The sequence below is a fragment of the Rana temporaria genome, chromosome 2, assembly GCF_905171775.1.
Source record: "Rana temporaria chromosome 2, aRanTem1.1, whole genome shotgun sequence".
NCBI classification, from domain to species: domain Eukaryota; kingdom Metazoa; phylum Chordata; class Amphibia; order Anura; family Ranidae; genus Rana; species Rana temporaria.
Window position 1 is genome coordinate 88434204 of NC_053490.1, and position 23903 is coordinate 88458106.

The following is a 23903-nucleotide window of genomic DNA, read 5'->3' on the forward strand; positions in this document are numbered from 1 at the left end:
CCCCCTAAAAATCCACACCAGACCCTTATCCGAGCACGTTGACCTGGCCGGCCGCAGAAAAGAGGGGGGGACAGAGTGCGCCCCCCCCCTCTCCTGAACCGCACCAGGCCACATGCCCTCAACATGGGGAGGATGTCCCCATGTTGATGGGGACAAGGGTCTCATCCCCACAACCCTTGCCCGGTGGTTGTGGGGGTATGCGGGCGGGAGGTTTATCAGAATCTGGAAGACCCCTTTAACAAAGGGGACCCCCAGATCCTGACCCCCCCCCTGTGTGAAATGGTAATGGGGTACATTGTACCTCTACCATTTCACCCCAAAAAAAATGTCAAAGTGTTAAAAATGACAGTAGCCGGTTTTTGACAAATCTTTTAATAAAATCTTCTTTTCTTCTTTCCTTCGTGTTTCTTCCGCTACTTCTTTCTTCTCGTTCACATCTTGCCCGACGTCTTCTTCTATCTTCTCCGTCCGTCCTTCCGCCTTCTGGTCCCGCATCTTGCCCGTTGTCTTCTCCGTCCGCCTCCTCGTCCGCATCTTGGGTCTTCTGCGGTCTTCTTCTCGGTCCGCCGCCTTCTCGTCCCCGGACACAGCGTTTGAATTTGATTTGGCCGCCGTTTTCCCGCTCCTGGGACCCGCCCCCCTCTGACGCCACAAGTAAACTCCTTAGAAGGTCATGTGCGTCAGAGGGGGGCGGGGTCACATGAGTGTGACACGGCGGGAACTTCTTCTCCGGGCGGCGCGATTGAAATTGAATTCCCCCGCTGTGTGACGCTCTGCGACCCCGCCCCCCTCTGACGCACATGACCTTCTAAGGAGTTTACTTGTGGCGTCAGAGGGGGGCGGGTCCCAGGAGCGGGAAAACGGCGGCCAAATCAAATTCAAACGCTGTGTCCGGGGACGAGAAGGCGGCGGACCGAGAAGAAGACCGCAGAAGACCCAAGATGCGGACGAGGAGGCGGACGGAGAAGACAACGGGCAAGATGCGGGACCAGAAGGCGGAAGGACGGACGGAGAAGATAGAAGAAGACGTCGGGCAAGATGTGAACGAGAAGAAAGAAGTAGCGGAAGAAACACGAAGGAAAGAAGAAAAGAAGATTTTATTAAAAGATTTGTCAAAAACCGGCTACTGTCATTTTTAACACTTTGACATTTTTTTTGGGGTGAAATGGTAGAGGTACAATGTACCCCATTACCATTTCACACAGGGGGGGGGTCAGGATCTGGGGGTCCCCTTTGTTAAAGGGGTCTTCCAGATTCTGATAAACCTCCCGCCCGCATACCCCCACAACCACCGGGCAAGGGTTGTGGGGATGAGACCCTTGTCCCCATCAACATGGGGACATCCTCCCCATGTTGAGGGCATGTGGCCTGGTGCGGTTCAGGAGAGGGGGGGGCCGCACTCTGTCCCCCCCTCTTTTCTGCGGCCGGCCAGGTCAACGTGCTCGGATAAGGGTCTGGTGTGGATTTTTAGGGGGACTCCACGCCATTTTTTTTTCTATTTGGGGTGGAGTTCCCCTTAAAATCCACACCAGACCTGAAGGGTCTGGAATGGATATTTGCCGGGAACCGCACGTCTTTTTTTTTTGGTTTTTACGGCGGGGTTCCCCTTAATATCCATTCCAGACCTGAAGGGCCTGGTAATTTAATTTGGAGGGACCCCCTTTTTTTTTTTTTTTTTTAATGAGCAATGACTCTATTCTTTATAGCCATGAGTACTTTAACCACTTGCCCACCGGGTTAATTCTGGCACTTCTCTCCTTCATGTGAAAATCACAATTTTTTGGCTAGAAAATTAATCAGAACCCCCAAACATTATATATTTTTTTTTAGCAGACATCCTAGGGAATAAAATGGTAGTCATTGCAATACTTTTTGTCACACCGTATTTGCGCAGCGGTCTTACAAGCGCACTTTTTTTGGATAAAAATCACTTTTTTGAATAAAAAAATAAGACAACAATACATTTTGCCCAATTTTTTTCTATATTGTGAAAGATAATGTTATGCCGAGTAAAATGATAACCAACATGTCACGCTTAAAAATTGCGCCCGCTCGTGGCATGGCGTCAAACTTTTACCCTTTAAAAATCTCGATAGGCGACGTTTAAAAAATTCTACAGGTTGCATTTTTTGAGTTGCAGAGTAGGTCTAGGGCTAGAATTATTGCTCTCACTCTAACGATCGCGGCGATACCTCACTTGTGTGGTTTGAATACTGTTTTCATATGCGGGCGCTACTCGCGTATGCGTTTGCTTCTGTGCGCGAGCTCGTCGGGACGGGGTGCTTTAAAAATTTTTTTGGGGGTTTTCTTATTTATTTTTATTTAGTTTTATAATGTTTTACACTGAAATAAAAAAATAAAAAAAAAATGATCAGTTTTCTTCCTATTACAAGGAATGTAAACATCCCTTGTAATAGGACTAGTGTGTGACAGGTCCTCTTTATGGAGAGAGGCGGGGTCAATAAGGCTGGAAAGCATGGTATTGAAAAAAAAAAAAAAAAGTTCTCATGCTTTCAGCTGCAATCATGTTCGTTCACCACAGTGGTGTAGTGTATAGCACTTTGACCTAGCAGCAAAAGAGTCGTTGGTTCGAATCCCGCCCGTGACAGCATCTGCATGGAGTTTGCATGTTCTCCCTGTGCCTGCGTGGGTTTCCTCCCACAATATAAAAACACGCTGTAAATCGGTTCCGGTCTAAATAAGCCCTAATATGCAGTAGTATATTTAGGTTTGGTTCTGCCCTAGGCCTGACTACATATCTGCACCTCCTAATAGAAAAATGACCCACCCCTTCCTGTCAAGGTCACACCCTGTTTTTGTATAACCCCGCCCAGTAATTTTCAGGGGACCCACACACTAGTTCTGGGGGGGCACTGGATTCCCTTAACCACTTCCATACCAGGCACTTACGCACCTTCCCGCCCAAGCCAATTTTCAGCTTTCAACACTGTCGCACTTTGAATGGCAATTGCGCGGTCATACAACACTGTACCCAAACAAAATTGGCGTCCTTTTTTCCCCACAAATAGAGCTTTCTTTTGTTGTTATTTGATCACCTCTGCGTTTTTTTTTATGCGCAACAACTAAAAAAAGACTGCAAATTTTGAAACAAAAAAAAACGTTTTTCTTTTTTTAGGTTAATTTTTTTGTAAATAAGTTTTTCTCTTTCAATTACGGGCACTGATATGGCGGCACTGATGGGCACTCATGGGCGGCACAGATGGGCGGCACTTATGGGTGGCACTGATGGATACTTATGGGCGGCACTTATGGGTGGCACTGATGGATACTTATGGGTGGCACAGGTGGGCACTGATAGGTGGGCACTGTGCATGGATGGGCACTGTGGGGTGGCACTGATTTTCCCAGTCAGTGCCCATTTGTGGGCACTGATTGGCATCTTTTTTCTTATTTTTTAATGCTTTTTGTTTTTTTGTTCTATATTTTTTTTGTTTTTGCACACCCTGGTGGTCCAGGGTGGGCATCCCTGGTGGTCCAGTGTGGTGATCCGAGGGGGGGCTGCGCTTGTTGATTATAGTTCTTGTCAGGGGCGGACTGACCATTGAGTCACTCGGGCACTGCCCGAGGGCCCCATGCCACTAGAGGGCCCCATCCGGGTTGCCAGGCTCAGTAAAACCAGGGACAGTATGTAAAAATCTGTGTTTTTTTAAGATCTGTCCCCGATATGTCCAAAAATGACATGCTTTTAATGTGAATATCCCAAGATTTTAGCTGCCCGCCTCTGCACTACCTCCTGGCGTGGTGGTCATCTGTAAGCCAGAGGGGCCCCATAATCTTCTATTGCCCAGGGGCCCCATGAGTTGTCAGTCCGCCCCTGGTTCTAGTTTAAGCACAAATTTCATAGAGTTTTATTGAGAGGCCTAAGAAAATATAACCATGCCAATAGGCCAGGATACAGCGTTGCTAATATGTAGGAATGTGTGTGTTAGAGCACCCCACCCAATGTTAACTAAAAAATTATTAATTTGCAAATAAGTATTATCTGCTCATTTTTTTGGGGATGTCTGCACCCCTGATAGTGACAACATTTGTGAGGTGTCTTCACCCTTTCTAATTCATTCACTTCCTGTCACATAGCCAAACAGGAAGTGAGGGTAAAACCTTACTAATATATTTTCTTGGGGACACAGAGATCAATCTAAACAGTTTCCCATTATGTAAATTGCACTCTAGCATTTTGCTGTGTACACCCCAAATTATTAGGGATCTTGGACTTTGGGGTCCATTTACTAAAGGCAAATCCACTCCTACAAGTGCAAAGCAAGGAAGAAAACAAAACAACTTTGCTTCTACAGGATTGGATGTTAAAACCATCAGTGCTTCCTCTCTGATTTTCAGCAACTATGCTTGTACTGCAGAGTGGCTTTGCCTTTACTAAACCCCAAACTAAATAATCATTTGGGGCAGGGATCCTCAAACTACGGCCCTCCAGCTGTTGTAGAACTACACATCCCATGAGGCCTTGTAATGCACTGACATTCACAGACATGACTAGGCATGATGGGAATTGTAGTTCCTGAACAACTGGAGGGCCGTAGTTTGAAGACCCATGATTTGGGGTGTACACAGCAGTGCTGGAGTGCAATTTGCTTAATGGGGACACTAGTTAGATTGACCGGTGTCCCCAAGAAATGACACTGGTAGGGTTTTAACCTCACTTCCTGTTCAGCTGTGACAGGAAGTGAAGCCAATTTTAAGAAAAGGGACACAAAGCTGAACACAAAAATAAAAAAACACAAAGCAGGGGTTCTAACACTCACTTGGCTTCCCTCAAACACCCACAATTTGAATAGGATTGCCTTGCGCTAGATTTAAGCACAGTGCTGTAAATCAGCACGTCAAGCCTGTCCACCAATAGCAAACCCCCCCCAACAGGCCATGTTTGCAGGTTTTCCTTCATCTTGCACATGTGCTTTAAAATACAGTCTGGACAGCAATTCTTGATAAGGGAAATCCCCAAAACATGTCCTGTCGGGGGTACTTGAGGGCTGAGGACCACTGCAGAATAAATAAAATACTTACCAGTTTTTGTCTTTAAAGTCAGGGAGAATAAACATGGCAAACATTTCATGATTACACACCAGGAAAGAAGCTTAGACAAAAATCACACATAATTTGTTAGGCCCAAACCTAGTTCAGCTGCAGCTGTCAACATATGTAGCATGAAAAAGTAACAAAAGACAAACTTAACAATTTTAAAGTAATTTTTATTGGTCAACAAAACAAGGAAAGCAAAAAAAGACAAACAAACAAAAATACATTTCAAAATTCTAATTAACCATAGCTTTACACATTTTTCATAAAATAAGGCCACATAGACAAATACATCAAAGTGAACATCATTTAAAAATAAACCAAAACCATTGGCAAAATAAAACAAACCACATTTGTGTTTAGCAACAGCATTTCTGCCAGCCTGCCCCTTCTGAGGGCAGCTGAGGACTGATCGATCCAAGCTTTTTATAACAGTGCTAGTAATGAATCAATTGAAATCACATGAACAAATTGCAGTCTCTAGTTTGGGTGAGCTTGTAATTGGGCACACCTGCAATTAATCCAAACCACGCTCTATGAGCATCCAATGAGTGTTTTTCACCTTTTAAAAAGAAAGGATATTTTTTTTCTAAGTGTTTGAGCATGCTCAGTTCATCACACATGTAGGAACCAAGCTGCAATGGAATGAGAGCTTTTTTTTTTTGTTTCCCCTGATCTGATGCTTTCCAGCCTGAAGGGGAGGTGTTAAAGACAGAAGTAAACACGCACATTTAATAATCTATTTGTGTGAAAAAAAAGGTTGCCAATTTTGTTTGGGAGCCACGTCGCACGACTGCGCAATTGTCAGTTAAAGCGACGCCGCGCCGAATCACAAAAACTTGCCCGGTCATTGACCAGAAATATGGTCCGGGCTCAAGTGGTTAAAAATTAACAAAACACAAAAGTGAGCCCAATTTTTGGGGATAATGTGAAAGATGATGTTACACTGAGTAAATAGATACCTTACATGTCACGCTTTACTATTGGAAACACTCCTGCAATGGGGCCAAAATGAATTCCGTGAATATCCCCATAGGCGACCTTTTATTTTTTTTTCCAGGTTACCAGTTTATAGTTACAAAGAAGGTCTAGTGGTAAAAGTATTGCTCTCGCTCTAACGCACGCGTCAATACCTCACATGTGTGGTTTGAACGATGTTTATATATGTGGGCGGGACTTGCGTAAGTCCCGCCCACATATGTAAAAATTATTTTAACTTTTTGCTAAAATAAATATCCCCAAAAATATATATTCAAAAAACTAAAATAACCCTCAGTTTAGGCCGATACGTATTCTACATCTTTTTGGTTCCAAAAAATCGCAAATAGCGTTTAGTGTTTGGTTTTTGCAAAAGTTATAGCGTCTACAATTTTTTTTTTTGTTGTTTTAACTAGTTATTGGGGCGATCAGCGATTTTTATCGGTACTGCGACATTATGGCGGACACATCGAACAGTTTTTTGGAACCATTGGCATTTTTCTAGCGATCAGTGCTGTAAAAAATGCATTGCTTACTCTAAAAATGCCACTGGCAGGGAAGGGGTTAACACTAGGTGCGAGGGAGGGGTTAAATATGTTCCCTGGGTGTGTTCTAACTGTAGGGGGGGGGGGTGGGACTGACATGTGTAAATGACAGATCGCTGTTCATGAAGGGGAACTCCAGACCCCCCCAAAAAAAATAAGGTGGGTTCCCTCCAGGTGCATACCAGGCTCTTAGGCTTGGTCTGGAACATAAGGGGTTAAACCGGGGCCAAAAAAAATAGCGTGGGCCCCCCCCCCCCAAGATCCAAACCAAGCCCTTATCCCAGGCACGCAGTCTGGTCAGACAGGAATGGGGGTGGGGACGAGCGAGCGCCCCCCTCCCTCCTGAGCCATACCAGACCACATGCCCTCAACATGGGGGAGTGTGTGCTGTGGGGGAGGGGGGCACTGCCCCCCCACCCCAAAGCACTCTTGCCCCCATGTCGATAGGGACAAGAGCCTCTTCCCGACAACCCTGGCCGTTGGTTGTCGGGGTATGCGGGCGGAGAGCTTATCAGAATCTGAGACCCCTTTAATAAAGGGGTCCCCAGATTCCGGCCCCCCACCCTATGTGAATGAGTATGGGGTACATCGTACCTCTACCCATTCACATGGGGGAAATGTAAAGTAAAAAAAAAACACCACACAGAATAAAATATTTTATTAATCTGCTCCGGAGCCCCCCCTTTCTTCTTTAGCTCTCTTAGAAGGGGGGGTTTCTTCTCTCCCGATCTTCCGCCGGGACCCTGGGCTTCGGTGATTTCTGCCGGGGGAGGGCGCCATCCCTCGGTCCTCTCCGGAGCCTTCCGCCGGATGCCCCCACCCCATTTAAGCTCTTTTTCATTAGGGAGGGGCATCCGGACTTCGGGGTCTTCTGCCGGGGGATGGCGCCTATCCCCCGGTCTTTCCGGTGCCTTCCGCCAGGGTTCCGGTCTTCCTGGTCTTCTGCCGGGGGTGCGCCAACTCCCCGGTCTTTTCTCTTCTGTCTTCTCTGCTCCCTCTTCTGCCTGGCTCCCCCGCGGAGCCAGGGCTTTCTTCCGTCTTCTTTCTTCTCTCTTCCTTCTTCTGCCTGTCTCCTCCGGGAGCCCAGGGCTTGTCTCCGCTGTCTTCTTGCTTCTCTTCCATTCGATGTTGACACGACGAGGTTCCGCGCTGACATGCCGTGTCAGCGGCGGGCATGGACTTATATAGGGTAATGCCACCATGTGACCTCAACCCATGTGACATCACATTCCCTGGGCATGATGGGAATGTGATGTCACATGGGTTGAGGTCACATGGTGGCATTGCCCTATATAAGTCCATGCCCACTGCTCAGACGGCATTCCAGCGCCGGACCTCGTCGTGTCAACATCGAATGGAAGAGAAGGAAGAAGACAGCGGAGACAAGCCCTGGGCTCCCGGAGGAGACAGGCAGAAGAAGGAAGAGAGAAGAAAGAAGACGGAAGAAAGCCCTGGCTCCGCGGGGGAGCCAGGCAGAAGAGGGAGCAGAGAAGACAGAAGAGAAAAGACCTGGGAGTTGGCGCACCCCCGGCAGAAGACCAGGAAGACCGGAACCCTGGCGGAAGGCACCGGAAAGACCGGGGGATAGGCGCCATCCCCCGGCAGAAGACCCCGAAGTCCGGATGCCCCTCCCTAATGAAAAAGAGCTTAAATGGGGTGGGGGCATCCGGCGGAAGGCTCCGGAGAGGACCGAGGGATGGCGCCCTCCCCCGGCAGAAATCACCGAAGCCCAGGGTCCCGGCGGAAGATCGGGAGAGAAGAAACCCCCCCTTCTAAGAGAGCTAAAGAAGAAAGGGGGGGCTCCGGAGCAGATTAATAAAATATTTTATTCTGTGTGGTGTGTTTTATTTTACTTTACATTTCCCCCATGTGAATGGGTAGTGGTACGATGTACCCCATACTCATTCACATAGGGTGGGGGGCCGGCATCTGGGGGCCCCCTTATTAAAGGGAGCTCGCAGATTCCGATTAGCCCCGCCCGCATACCCCGACAACCAATGGCAAGGGTTGTCGGGAAGAGGCTCTTGTCCCTATCGACATGGGGGCAAGAGTGCTGTGGGGTGGGGGGGCAGTGCCCCCCTCCCCCACAGCACACACTCCCCCATGTTGAGGGCATGCGGTCTGGTACGGCTCAGGAGGGGGGGGGGCCGCTCGCTCGTCCCCTCCCCCATTCCTGTCCGGGCCAGACTGCATGCTTGGGATGAGGGCTTGGTTTGGATCTGGGGGGACCCCCGCGCCAAATCGGCGCAGGTTTAACCCCTCACGTTCCGGACCAAGCCTAAGAGCCTAATGTAGCCCTGAAGGGGGACCCGCGCCGATTTCAAGTTTGAAATTTGGCGCCGAGTTCCCCTTCAGGGCTGAAAACAGCTCGGAGATTCCCGTGCGCCGCGTCACGCAGCGCATTCACGGGTACGCCGCTTGGTATTTACCAAGATTTTCACGGCGTACTGACAAGGCGCACGGGAATCCCTGATTTTTCTCTCTGCGCATGCCCAGTATGCAAATGAACCTCCCGAGGTTCAGGCGCACTGTGCAAGCGTACGGGGATCTGTTTTCAAAAAACACTTTCCCTTTCAATTCGGCCCGCCAAACACTTCAAAACACATGTCACTTCACTTCCCCTGCATCCCCCCACCTCCCCCCTTAATAAACTCCCGCCCAAACCCCCGCAATTTATAGTTTAATGTGCCGTGCGCCAGGTCTGTACTGGTGCACAATGCACCCTCTCCTGGGCGCACGGAGCACATTAGTAACTAAGGAAATACACTGCACTAGCAGCGTATTTCTTTAGTAAATGGCCAAACGGCTGCTACTCCTGCTTTTACTCCATGAGTCATGGAGTAAAGGCTTGGTAAATCAGGCCCACGGTGTCACAATGGAGACCAAACTAAATATGATAAGTGATTAATAAATAAATACCAATAATATAAATATTAAATTAATAAGATCAGTGATGAATAAGTCCGATATAGAAGTGCAATAACATCACTCGAAAGTGAATATAGATAAAAATAGTAGTAGTGAAGTGAAAAAATATATATATGTGCAAAAAAATTAGTCCCAAAATAGATGACATAAAAGGTGCTGTCAGATGGAAACGCTGATGAGCTGAATATCCACCCAGTGAGTGCTGGTACTTGACAGATGATAAAGCGTGTCCCCTACTGGGCTCCCAGGACTCTTACCTCCAGGCCAAAAGTAAAGGGCATCAACTGTACACCACACTGGCAGTCCTCTATGGATGGTCCCAGCAGCTCCTTCCTTTATACTGATAGACCTTCTCTTTACCTAATCCGACAGTACTCAGACCCAAATAAAATAGGAGAGAACAAAAGAAAGGAGGGACTCCAATAGTAAAGTACCGTAGGCTCAGGGATATTTAATGTAGAAAAACCTGCGCTTACATTCACAAACTAAAAACTGTGCAGCAATAATAAAAATGAGCGGCGTCCACAGCGCCGGCTTACGTCACTCCAGGTGTACGTCCGTCCAATCCCTACGCGTTACGACACGGGGTCACGTGTCTTCGTCTGGGGCCCAGACGAAGACACGTGACCCCACAGAGCTCCAGACAACAGACCCACCCACAGAATCTGCAGTTTTTCAGTTCTTATAACAGACAGAGGGGAAACATTTGACAGGTAAGGATACATGCAGGAGGAATCTATATCCTTATAGATCAGCACTATGGCAGTAGTTTAGAAAGGATGAGAGTGGGTTTACATCCACTTTAACTACAACGCCCATATACACAAGTCACAAGTCTATTGCCCATAACAACATGCATAATATTTTGTTTGCTTCTCCAACGAAAGTAAGGTTGAACCTGATATGGCATATGTGGTCGACCCAAACACTTTTTTTATAAGGGTTGACCAACTGCACCTTAGACAGACAACCTATGTGATTGATTAACCATTTAGGCATTAGATTGATGCTAAGCTCCAATTTCACTCATTTATATTCACAAAAAGGAAATTATAAAATATTTTTTTAGATATAAAGGTTTTTGGTTTACACATAACTGATTAATGTTCTGTTTCTCACTCCAGATGCTGTGTTCCCCAATGGACAGGTCACCGATTATTTATTTGTTGGAAATATTGTTTACACTGTAAGTATTTCTGTGCAGATGATTGTATAGCTGAGGATAAGTCTTTACCATCTCTTGCAGCACTATTTATTTCTCATTGGCTTCAATAAGTTTAATAGCACATCATTCCCACTAGCTATGGGAAACCTAATGTATTTTTGCAGGCCCTTACCTAAAATACTGAACTCTTTCAAAGTCTGGTACCATTTTTCGTACAGTGATATTTCCCAAACTTCTAGACACAGCCTTTATGTTATAGCTCACTCTTCATCTATTTCTCATCCATCTTTCCTTACTTCTGTCATGTTCTTGCCTTTCACCACTTGGGCCATTGTTTAGAAGGGCGTTGGCACCTGTACTTCATGGAGCATAGAGGAGACATTAGTTTGGGCGTCTGCATCCACCCCCAGCTGCAGGGCTGTCAAACGTTGACATCTAGCAACTCCTAGGTTTGCATCCACTTCCATAGACTGTCTGCATGCAGCTGGGGCAGATGCAGATGCCAAAACAAAGGCCTCCTGCGTGCAGTAGGAGTCACTGTTAATTTTGACATCAAAATTCGATTACATTTTAATCATAGTCTTTTGACTAAAATGACATTTTAGTTTCAGTCATATTTTAGTCATCTGATTTGTTTTAGTTGTATTTTAGCTGACTAAAATATCCAGTATTATTATTATACAGGATTTATATAGCGCCAACAGTTTGCGCAGCGCTTTACAACATCAGGAAGACAGTACAGTTACAATACAATTCAATACAGGAAGGATCATGAATTTAAAAGTGAATACTGAGGAAATACTGATCTGGATGGATGATATGCAGAGACCAGCTCAAGCAGCAGTGTAGCAAATAAATCTTGATTGAAGTCAGGGAAATAAAAAATGCCACAATGCAGGAAAGGCTAGCAAAAAATATACTTTTCACCAGAGCTGAAGAAAAGCAATCCAACATCGTAGGACACTAGCAAAAACCAAAGTGATGCTGGTTAGAAGGAGGGTTATACAGGGCACTCAGTACATTTTAGTTGACCAAAATTTCCAGTACCCACTAGACCTGTGCATTCATTTTCGTCCGAATTTCGGGTATTTTCACAAATGAAAACGAGCGTGCAGAATCCGAAATATCCGACATAAAAAATTGCTTTATTTTTGTTTTCGTTGCTACAACAGTTCGATTTAGATAGGAGATTCGACATGACGCTAACAATAGCAATCGAACCTGTGGTCGAATGTGCCTAACCATAACTCTATTAGTCCAAGATTATTCTACATAGAGAGGAAAGATTCGACATTATAGAGACAGTGTTGGGGTAGACCATTCGACATGAACAACAAAGATTCGACGAAGCAGCGAAAAACAAACAAACGTCGAATCTGCCATTGATGGCTTATGGTGTCTGTCGAAAGTTCTAAGAAGATTTGACAAGCAGCTAAACTGTACGACGCCGCAATCATACATTTCCGGTCAAATGCTTGGCCCATAGGCTATAGAAGAATCCTGTCTGTTAAAGCCCCAGCCCCCTGACTCTATCGGCAAGCTGTATTGGCTGAGAATCACAGGCTCCCTCTGTTTGCTTGCTGCCTGGGAGTTCTGGAACAATGCCCTGCAAACCACAGGAGAGAATTTGTCCGTCGGATTTGTGTCTGTCTGGATGTGACGTGGTGAATATTTCCCCTCCCAGCAAGGTAGCAGTGCTTATAACTGTGTAAAACAACAGCATCTCTAAACCATCCAGTTCTATGCTCTGTACACTCCCTCACATTTACTTCCCCATCCCCACTTGCAGGTCACCTCTCCATCCCCAAAAGTATATTGCACCCTGTCCTGTGCATGCCCATTTACTCCCCATCCCCACTTGCAGCCTAACATTACAGTCAATAGAGTTTACAGGTTTTATTTATTTTTTGTTTTGTTTCTTATGTTTTAAAGCTGCACATCTATTTGTCAAAAAGTAATATTTTTGTTTGTTTATGAAACTTGGTCTTATTTATAAAGACTTTATATATCACAGCCAAATCTGTGTCTGTAGTGCATGTTCAAACCTAAATGCCATAAATAATAACATGTTATTAGATTTTTATTCGAAGAGTATATAGGAGTTTGGAAATTCTAGAGAAATGCTTAAATGATGCATTCATTACAATTTAACTAAACCTATTAGATTTTAGTAGGCTAATATACACTGGAGATTATAACCAACTAAATGAAAATTGGACTTGATTTTCATCATAGTTTTCGCCAATTTTCTTAATTCTAATTTCACTTTCCTTTAGTTTTTGTCACTGAAAACATGCAGCTGACGAGAACTATGGTGAAAATATTTTCAACTATGCCAATTAACACTGGTAGGGGAGGCCGTACCTTCTCCTTTTCATTCTTTTTTCCTTTTTTTTATATCATGTTCTTGACTTTCCTCTTAATTTCTTCCCTCTTTTTCTATGCTTCTCTTAATTTCTCTTCTCTTTCTGTATCTTCATTTCATGCCTTCCCAGCACTTCCATTCTTTTATCTAATTTGCTAGTAGTAGTTATTCACATTCAGCTGGGCTTGTTCTGTAATGTTGAAAATGCTTTGTAGCTCATCTGAGCTGCTTTTTATGTTTTATTGAGTGTAGGAAGCTACTCTGACATTAAATCCACAGGTAGCACAGGCACGTTAATTCTTCCTGCCCTCCCTTCTCGTCTCTATTTCCTTCTTTTCCCTACCTGTCTTCCTCCTTTTCCCTATTTACCTTCCCTTCCTGCCTTCCTTTTTCTTCCCTACTTATCTAACCCTTTCTTCTGTTACTGCCTTCCCTTCTCTTTCCTATTTACCTTCTCCACACTTCACTTTTTACTTTACCTCCTCTTTAATTTTTGTCTTGCCTCCTTTTTCACTCCTTATCTTCCCTCTTGTTCCCTTCCTGCTTTCCATTCTTTGCCTTTCCTGCTTCCCCTCCTTTTCCCTTCTTAGGCCCCGTACACACGGTCGGTTTGGTCCGATGAGAATGAACCGAAGTTCATTTTCATCGGACCAAACCGACCGTGTGTATAGGCTATCGGTCTGGTTTCCTTCGGTCCAAAATTTCTAAACATGCTTCAAAACCGAACCGATGGACCGCTGCCCCATCGGACCAAACCGATGGTTAGTACAGAAAAGCATCAGTTCAAAACCCGCGCATGCTCAGAATCAAGTCAACGCATGCTTGGAAGCATTGAACTTCGTTTTATTCAGCACGTCGTGTGTTTGACGTCACCGCGTTCTGACCTGATCGGATTTTGGACTGATAGTGTGTACACATATCAGGCCGTACGGCCACTTCAGAGGTGAACCGATGAAAACGGTCCAACGGGCCAGTCTCATCGATTTACGGGGCCTTACGTTACCTCATCTTCCCTACTTACCTTTGCTTCCTTTTTTCCTTTAATAAGATCCGTTTTAAAATTTAATAAGTGAAAAACCAGCAAAGTCAGCTTGAGGAAGTGCAATGATTTTTTTTTGTAAAACTTGTGTAAGACAATAAACCTAGGAAGTTAAACCTGTTAAGTGTCTCTTGTTAAGTGTGCTGGAAGTTCATATTTTTTTATGTGTTCTGTCCACAGTACGTTGTGGTGACAGTCTGTTTAAAAGCTGGCCTGGAAACTACAGCATGGACAAAAGTAAGTTATTTTACAGGTAAACATGTCATGTAAAAGTGCAAAATGCAAGTCTCAAACATTCCACTAATTTGGAGTCCTGCTTTTGAACACAAATTCCCATATTCATTAAAATTTTTGAACTGTTCCTTTTCAGATCTGAATTATAGATTATAGATTTTTCTGCTTGTTAAACAAATAAATACGTAAAAGGGAAAGTAGTTGTCTTGCGTCTAGCAACAAATCATATTTGTCTTCATTTACAAAATAATATATATTTTTTTAATATATTATCATAAGTGGCTTCAAATATGTGTGTCTCCATTTTCTATGCTTTGTATTTTTTATTGCTTTGGGCAAGGTTCATTTATTAAAACTGGAGCGTGTCAAAGCTTAATAGAAAACCCTGAGGTTCCAAGCTGTTTGGCTACCATGCACAGCTGTACCAGATTTTGCGCTCCCCACTTAGTAAATTTACCCCACTGTTTTCACCTTTTTTTTTTTATCCTTTTTTGCATCTCAGGGTTGTTTCTCTCTTCCAACCAGGGTGCAGCTACTTTCTGTTTACGTAATCCAGCTGTATTTCATTGCTACATTCTGACAGTAACAATGGTGGAAAGTGCTATGCAGTGTGTGTGTCTGTATGGCCACTTTTGTTCTCTACCAGGGGCGAATGTAACAGGGTGACGGTGCATGAACACAGTTGGGAGGCAGGGACAGTGTTATTCGCCCCATTACAGAAAGTGCCTGAACAAGGTCCTTCAAAGAACCTTCATGGCAGGTTTAACAGGAATTATACTATCAAAAAGAACTGGGAGGGAGAAAACGCACTGTACACCCATAGGTGTGTGTAACTGATGCGTAGTCCACTGCTATGTAAAATACCTAACACATAATATTATATAGGGAACTGATAGTGTAAAGGTGTACAATATCACTGAAAAGTAATAGAAGTTATATAGTAATATTGTAAAAAGAAATAAAGGTTTTTGTGTTGGAATTGCATTGTTTGATATATAATCTTTGACGGCTTTTCTACGTGGATTAACACTACTGTGTATATTGGTAAGACATTACACTACTGTTAGGCTGCATTCACACCTTTGTACCGCGATTTGCCGCGACAAATTGCAGCGTTTTGTACCGCGATTTGCCGCGACAAAACGCGCCGTTTTTTAACCTTGTTTGGAGGGGTGATTTTACACATTGTCGGCTATGCCGAACACCGAAGCCGCCTGAAAAAAAGGGTCAGGGACTTGTTTTGAGCTTCAGGCGTACGGCGTTTCGGCGTGGAGATGTGAACAATCTCCATAGAGAACAATGTTAAATCACCCCTCCAGCGTATTTTAGGCTGCAATAGCGTCGGGCTTCAGGCGTTAAAACGCCTAGGTGTGAATGGAGCCTAACACTACTTATCCTCTATATACCACTCTAACAAAATTTATAAAAAATATTGAAAATTACGTTGCTGTCAGCTGACGTCACTAGGACCTCACAATAATATCAGGTGCCACTCAGATGCCTAACCGGACAGCTGAGAACCTGAGCCAGCCACTTCCACCCCCTCCACATCTGGGCACTCCAGTGTGCGCTGGAGGTGCAGAGCACATAGCGGTACTCTCAGCTCACTGAAGATCTAGAACAAGCGATCAGCAGTCATGACTGCTGATCACTCAGTACTTGGCCTTGGAGCCGGCAGGGGACAACTGCAGCAATGGATTGATGCTGCAGCCACAGGTGCTGTATGATGCATGATGCTGCAGCCACAGGTTAGAGGGTAAACCAGCCTCTAACCAAAGTTTTCTGCATAACATTTTTATCTTGTGTTTCATCTGTTGTTATTTTATATCTGGATCTCTGTGTAGCATTCTGGTAGAACAAATAACAGTTATTTGTGGCCTTTATTGCATGTAAGAAAAAATTGGAAACAGGTAAGTTTTAATAATAAACTGTCTTTATTTTATAGTTTAGTCATCTGGCAGTCTGGGGAAGCATGCTGATGTGGCTGGTGTTCTTTTCTGCATACTCTTCCATTTGGCCTACCATCCCCATTGCACCGGATATGCTCGGACAGGTCTGTTCCAACTGTAATCTTTTATTGTATCAACTGTAATAGGTGGTGCACATTAGTCCTTTAAATCAAATGCAATATTCTTCTGTGTGATGAGTAATAAACTGAAATATGTAAATGGTATGAGATTTCTTAGTAATGCAACTCCACATTAAGATAACTTCATATCTTAGGCAGGCCATAGACCCCTCCTGCTGAGCGAATCTCTGCTCCCAAAGGGGGACCGGGGAAGCCATTCCTTCCAGAATAAGACAATAATTATTGCTAGCAGCTATAACAGCCGCTAGTGATAATCGAAAGTGAATCTGGCAGGCTGATTGTACCCAAGTTGATTGATCGTTCAACTTGGTACATTCATCCTGCCCAGTCCAAGAGCATGGCCTAGGCTGTGGTTGCTCCTTGTAAATGCTTGATCTTCTTTTGAATTTGATTTCTTTGTACATTGGTATCCTTTTTGAGCCCTTCTTCGGCAAAGCAATCTGCAGAGTTAAACCCTTTCATATTTAGTTTTTATGGATAGTTTTTGGAGACAAACACAGCAGCATGAATGTAGGAGAACCTTAAAGGAGCCTACCCCTATATAGACCGGAGTACTGGGAGAAACACTAAGAGGGTCCCTAGTGGGATTTGGAGGACCAAAATGTCTGAAGGATAACTTGTGAGAGTTCTGTGAGCAGTGGTGACATGGGGGTATCTGTATTTGGCACAGAAGTGATAATTGGTCACAGGTGTTGGGAAGCCTTGTCACAAAGAAAAAGACACAAGAGGCTGATTTAATTAATAATAATATGGACGTTTCCTTTATTTATTAGGTATTTATAAATGTATTTAATACAATAGTGTGAAGTGAAGACATTACGTTTGAATAAGTGGGTGCATGATTGGAACATGTTATTGTTTTTTTAAGGTCTTTTAATTTTATGAACTTTATAGTTATGTATGCACATTAGCAGCACAGCATGATCTTATCTTTATGTATCTTAAATCTGTGTAAAGAGCACTGATTGCTATTTTTTGAGTCATATATATCTGATTTAATAAAACTGTAAAGTGCAAAATCTTGTGCAGATATGCATGGTAGCCAATCAGCTTCAGCTTGTTCAATTAAGCTTTGACAAAAAAAAAAATGGAAGCTGATTGGTTTCTATGCAGAGCTGCACCAGATTTTGCACTCTCTGGTTTTAGTAAATCAACCCCGTAGGCTGCAAAACACTTCAGCAATTTTAATAGGATTAATTAAATATTCAAGTTACTGTTGTTGGGTGGCTAAATATATGCTTTATAAATAATATATGTATCCAATATTGTTCTTGAAACGTATGAAGACATTTTGTCATTTTTGTAGATTGGTGGTGTATTCCTGGGTACTATAGCTAGCCCTACTAAATAAGGCCCTGTAATGTCCATTCATTATGCAAGAAATAAGATTTTAAATGGTGTAGATGTGAACAAAATGTATGTTACTTGTGTAAGTTCACCTTTACACAAAAAGTGAACAAACACCCCACACTTTCCCCACCTACCCTTCAGTCCTCGCTTTACTTACCTCCATTGATTAACTGTCACTGCCCACGCATCTAGTGCAACAATCTAGGGATTTGAAAGCCCTGCTTTTTTTTTCTATCTTTCCGTGGGCAGTGATGGCGAACCTTGGTACCCCAGATGTTTTGGAACTACATTTCCCATGATGCTCATGCACTCTGCAATGTAGTTGAGCATCATGGGAAATGTAGTTCCAAAACATCTGGGGTGCTAAGGTTCACCATCACTGCCCTAGGGCTTCCTGGACAGATCACAGTGATTCTGATTGGTCAAAGTGGTCTTCTACCAGCAGACGGACCTGTTTTACACAAGTTATTGCACAAAAATGAAGCAGGCCAGACTTTGGATACAGACACAATAGAGGAAAGTTCTCCTAGACTCTTTCGGGCTCTGATGTGTCACATGACACCACAGAGGGCAAGTTTAGGAGGAGTGTGGAAGGTCTAAGTGTTTTAATGGAAGGAAGGGAGCAAGGTTGCTCTTGGGAGTTTGGCTCTTGATGTAGGCGTTTACTGGGGGAAAGGGGTTTTGCTCAGTGAGGGGGGGGGGGGTCCCTGGGGGTGAATGGAATTTTGATGTCTGGGGTTGTTGCTTGCATAAGGGGAGATTTTTGCTTGGGAGGGTTCTGAGGGAGCAGGGATTTTTGCTTGGGGGAGGGAGGAGGAACTTTTGGTCATATTTTGTCACAATTGCCTGTTTATTGTCCACAATAGCCTGTTTTGTGCTTGCATTTTGTCACAATTGGCTATTTTCTGAGGTTTATTTACCAAAGTCAAATCCACTTTGCACTACAAGTGCACTGAAAGTGCAGTCGCTGTAGATCTGAGGGGGACATGCAAGGAATATAAAAAACAGCATTTTGCTTGCACATGATTGGATGATAAAATCAACAGCACTTCCCCTAATTTCAGACCTTCCCCTCAGATCTACAGCGACTGCACTTTCAAGTACACTTGTCGTGCAAAGTGGATTTCCCTTTAGTAAATCAACCCCTCTGCCTGCATATTGTAACATTTTTTCTATATTGCTATAATTTAGTCCCCTGTGGGCCTGTCGCTATTTAAGCATGCTGATATTAGCTTTATGATTTTGTCACGGTAAAACCCTTGAATTATTCAGCACGCTCTCATTATTCCCATGTTTTTATACCAACATGATTACATTGTATATAACACATTCAGAAAAATTTACTTATTTACCTTTTTTTTTTTCTGCCTATAATTAGTATTTATTCATCTCATGATTACTACTGAAAATTTAGAGGAGTGCGTGTCTGTGGGGGGGGGGGGGGCACAAATAACTTCTCTGGATGTCAGTTCCGCTACTGCTACTAAGCAATGAATGCTTTCTATCACTATAAATTGGTGCTTATAAAATCAGTGGAGACTAAACCTTTGTGAACTATTGTTTATATTAGCTTGAAGTACTACATATACTTTTCTATATATGTATACTTTGGCTAGAAAATGTTAGAGCATCTCCCAACGGAACAATGCACATTGTGCCATTTAACCTATGTTATATCTACAGATAAAAATCGGAGTTCTATTTCTGTTCTCATATCCAATTTTTCTGTTTTTTCATGGTTGGTGTCAAGGACCTTGGACAGGGTCCTGAGGTGCACAGGGGGAGCAATATAGCATGAGGAATCCCCATCCCTCACTTGTCGTCCAAAATCAGTTAGCATACTGGCCAACTGTGGGAAACCCTACCTTCGCCAGTGTACTCACTGGTACAGGCCATAAACAACATAAGAACACACTAACATTTAGACCCCTTTCACACTGGGCGTTTTTTAGGCACTTTGGCATTAAAAAAAGCACCTGCAATGCGTCTGAAAGAAGCCTCATCTGCAATCCCAATGTAAAAGCCAGAGTGTTTTCAGAGCCCTTTCACACTGCCAACCCCCGAAAAACACTGGTAAATCTCCGCTAAGACCCCTTTAACACTGGGGCATTTTTCAGGCACGTTGGCGTTAAAAAAAGCGCCTCAGTGGGAAGGGGCGCTTTAGGAGCGGTGTATTCAATGCTCCTAAAGTGCTGCAAAGAAGCTACTTGCAGGACTTTTTTTGACGCCCTGCCAGCGCAGCGACTCAGTGTGAAAGCACTCGGCTTTCACATTGGGATTGCAGATGAGGCTTCTTTCAGACGCTTTACAGTCGCTTTTTTAACGCTAAAGTGCCTGAAAAACGCCCCAGTGTGAAAGGGGACTTAAGCAGCTACCACCTACAAATAACTGGCTCGTGGGGATCCTTGCTACAGACAAATATATTCAGTACTCTCAGCACTCAAGCAGACTAGCAAACAGGCTCCAGTTATGAGCCTGAAAGTAAAGTTAAAGCTCCAGCTTTTTTCGTGCTTTGTGTAGAGTCCAAACTTGGATTTTCTACCCCTACCAGAACCAGTAACACCATAAAAGAACCCAAATGTTATTACCTCCTCGACATTTTATCATAAAACTAGCATTTTTGATGTCAAAAACTTATTTTTGCACCACCAAGCATTTATAAATAGGGTTGTCACCTCATCCCTTTAAACCCGAACACATATGATTTACACAGGTTCTGGGGCTGATTTAATGCAGACGAGGCACCACGTGAGTTTAATTACCACCTTAATCAGCCACAGAACTTGTGTAATTATTATGTAATTATTATGTGTTTGGTTTTAGGGCCCTTTCACATGGGCGGATCAGTAATGATCCGCTCCGTGTGTCCGTAAAAGCTCAGCGGGGATCCTCCGTAAAATCCCAGCTGAGCTGGCAGCTGACAGAGCGGTCCCCGCACACTGTGCTGGGACTGCCCTGTCTTTCCTCCGCTCTCCCCTATGGGGGACCGTATGTCCGTGTTCATCCGATCCGACAGACGGAAGAAAAATAGGATTTTCTTCCGTCCGCAAATGCGGATCTTTGCGGAGGCGGCCGATTACGGGTGTCAGCGGATGGTCATCCGCTGACACCCGTAATCACATAAGGACCAATGTATGTCCCGTTTTCATCCGCAACGGATGGATGAAAATGCAGACATACGGTCCGCACGTGTGAAAGGGCCCTTAAAGAGATGAGGTGGAATGAGGTCTTTACCTTCAATAATGCATATTCTTGATTAACTCTGGACACTCATCTTGTATATTTGAATTAACTTGGCTGGATCACGAAAAAAAGTTTGACATCAAATATGATGCCTTTTGGCTGTATCATGACTGTTGTTGCTTATATTTTGTTGTCAAACTTATATACAACTACAGCTCATGCTAATGTATATGAGCAAGCGTGTTATTTTTTATTATGTGGGATTGTATAACAGTGGTCACCACTAAACTTTTCTCCTTCCCATTTCTAAATGAATAGCACTTCAAAGTGCTGACTGTGCAGATAAACATGAGTGTGGTGCATTTGGTATAAATATATATATATACTAAAAAAACTGACTATGCAGGTAAGAGATGTCTGAAGATAAAAACAAACTGTAAAGCTTTGACCAAAGTTGAATAATTCCCTTGCTATGTGTGTCGACCATTTACGTACCTTATGTAAGACAATATGACACCTCCTCACCGCCTGTCGAATGCCCTCTGAAAAGCACTGTGCCTGTAAGGAGAGAGCCTGAGATTGATAAAATGGGATTTCTGCAGATTCTGACCTGGAGTGAAGAACAGGTGCATGTCTCCTGGAGTTTGCAGGTGCTAACACACAAAGAATTTGGCCAGGTAACAGAGTGGCAAGAGAGAATCGGGACATCTTCTAGGCAAGACTTTCCCTTCAGAACCAAGCTTCCCCACTGTAACAATCAGTTCCTCAGGCTCTCTCCTTCCAGTTCTTGCAGCTCTCCACATGGGATCTGTCAGCATGCCTCTCAGTACCTGTCAGCTTCCTCAGGGAGATAGACCACGGGCTCACAGGTGCATGCTGACAGTCAGGGTCAGATAAGGACAGCCAAAGGTCTGGATGTGGCCCTGAGACCGCAATTTGCCCAGGTCTGGTATACAGCCCACTCAATTTATTCTCTTTGAGGGACACCAACGTGATGTAAATTTGTTGGTAAATCTAAAAGAAATTGTATAATCTGAGGCCCCGTACACACGACCAAGTTTCTCGGCAGAATTCAGCCAGAAATTCGGTCGGAGCTGGATTCTGCCGAGAAACTCGGACGTGTGTACACTTTTCACCGAGGAAGCCGCGAGGAACTCGTCGGGCCAAATAGAGAACATGTTCTCTATTTCCTCGTTGTTCAATGAGGAAAGTTGGCCCGCCGAGATCCTCGGCGGCTTCAACACAAAACTCGACGAGGAACTCGATGTGTTTGGCACGTCGAGTTCCTCGGACGTGTTTACAGGGCCTGACTGTAGATGTGTGCCCAGCTTTTAACCCACCTTGCTTCCCACAGTGATCTACAAGCTATTAAAGCATCTAGAGGCCAGATAAATGTAGTGGATGCCTCACAGACTTCATAGGAGCTGGCCAGTGGTAACCAACAGGGGTTAAAATGCCTGCCACTCCTAATAGACATTATATGACAAGTCATGACAGTACTGGCAATGACACTACTGGCGCACAACCTCCAGCATTCTGATTTTCTTGTACGCCAGGCACTTCTTCCCATTCCTCTAAGCTCAGACGAGCTGTCCTGTATAGATTTTCTTGCGTGTAGTGAAAGGATCAAAGTATTTTTTTTCCCTGACAGGTGTTCCTGGATGAAACCTGACACTATGCGAGAACACAAAGTTAATGGGATTATTTTCTATTTGACTAAAGGCATTGCAAATGTCAACCTTGAGAACAGTAGTGTCCTTTTTGTTCCTGTCTTCAGGGGATAGGAATATACATTAGTAACTGATTTGTTATGTGTAATGTATCTTGAGTAACTGTGAAAATCAGTTAATATACACTGATAACAGCTTAAAGTAAACCTGTTGTAGACATTTTGTGGAGGCAAACATTTTTTGTAAAGTGAATAGTCATAAATGTGTGTGTACATGGGAAGAGCAGACACCTGATGACAGAATTATTGTTCTGAAAAGTGGAGTTCTTGGTTACTGGGCTGATCTCCAGCCATGTTATTCAATACAAGTGTGTGCCTTTACATGCCCCTTTGTTTTATTACTGTGTATTTGTTGTGCTCAACAATCAGCTAGTGAAGCACTCAGTCATATAGTGCTGTCATATTGTACTTTCACATACACACGGACAGTGTTGCCAACTGTCAGTGTTTTTACTACCAGCCAGTAAAAAATGGGCACCTTTTTCTCCTGTCAGTATATGCCAGTTGCCAGTAAATAATATGGCCGTGACTGCTACAGTGTGTTCAGGCAGCACCAGCAGGGGGCAGGTCTGGTGGAAGCAGTGCCTGAGCGTGTCGTTTGAGGTCACGGTTCAAGGTAGCCAAGCAGAGTGGCTAAAGCCTTGTGTGCTGGTCTGCGGGACCTGACGGGAGTAAGGCAAGCCAGGAGCGGGACTGTCAGTGCTGTTTGGACTGGAGTGGACTGAAGGGATCACCTGGCATGGAGAGAGACTGTCACTGTGACTCAGGAGGGGACGTGTCATGTCGGTGAGGTGTCATCATCATCTGTGCTGCTGCACACTAATAGGTAGATTCACGTACATGGGATTAAATTTAGGACGGCGCAGCCTAGCCTGTTTAGGCTACACCGCCGTAAATGAACTAGGCTAGTAGTGATTCTCAAACCACTTACCTGCTAATCTACGGCGGTGTAGCCTAAAGCGAGCGGGCGTAAGGGCACCTAATTCAAATGACTTGGAGTGGGCGTGTTGTATGGAAATTAGGCTTGACCTCACGTTTTTTGACGTTTTTTGACACTGCGCATGCGCCGGGCGACTACATTTCCCAGTGCGCATTGTGGCTAAGTAGGCCGTACGGGCCTATTGATTTTGACGCGGACGTAAACGACGTAACTCCCGATTCAAGGACGACTTACGCAACCAACGTAAAAAATTCGAACCTTGCGGCGGGAACAACGGCCATACTTTAACATTGTTATTCCACC

General features: G+C 44.2%; 1 protein-coding gene across 2 annotated transcripts in view; it reads left to right on the top strand.

The window, feature by feature from the left end:
* ATP8A2 (ATPase phospholipid transporting 8A2) overlaps nt 1–23903 on the top strand; it is an 899065-nt gene that overhangs the window by 703795 nt on the left and 171367 nt on the right. For both annotated transcript variants that reach the window (XM_040340493.1, XM_040340494.1), the window contains 3 exons: nt 10631–10692; nt 14256–14312; nt 16255–16362. In XM_040340493.1, coding sequence (XP_040196427.1) covers nt 10631–10692; nt 14256–14312; nt 16255–16362 — 227 coding nt within the window. The remainder of the gene's footprint in view (nt 1–10630; nt 10693–14255; nt 14313–16254; nt 16363–23903) is intronic.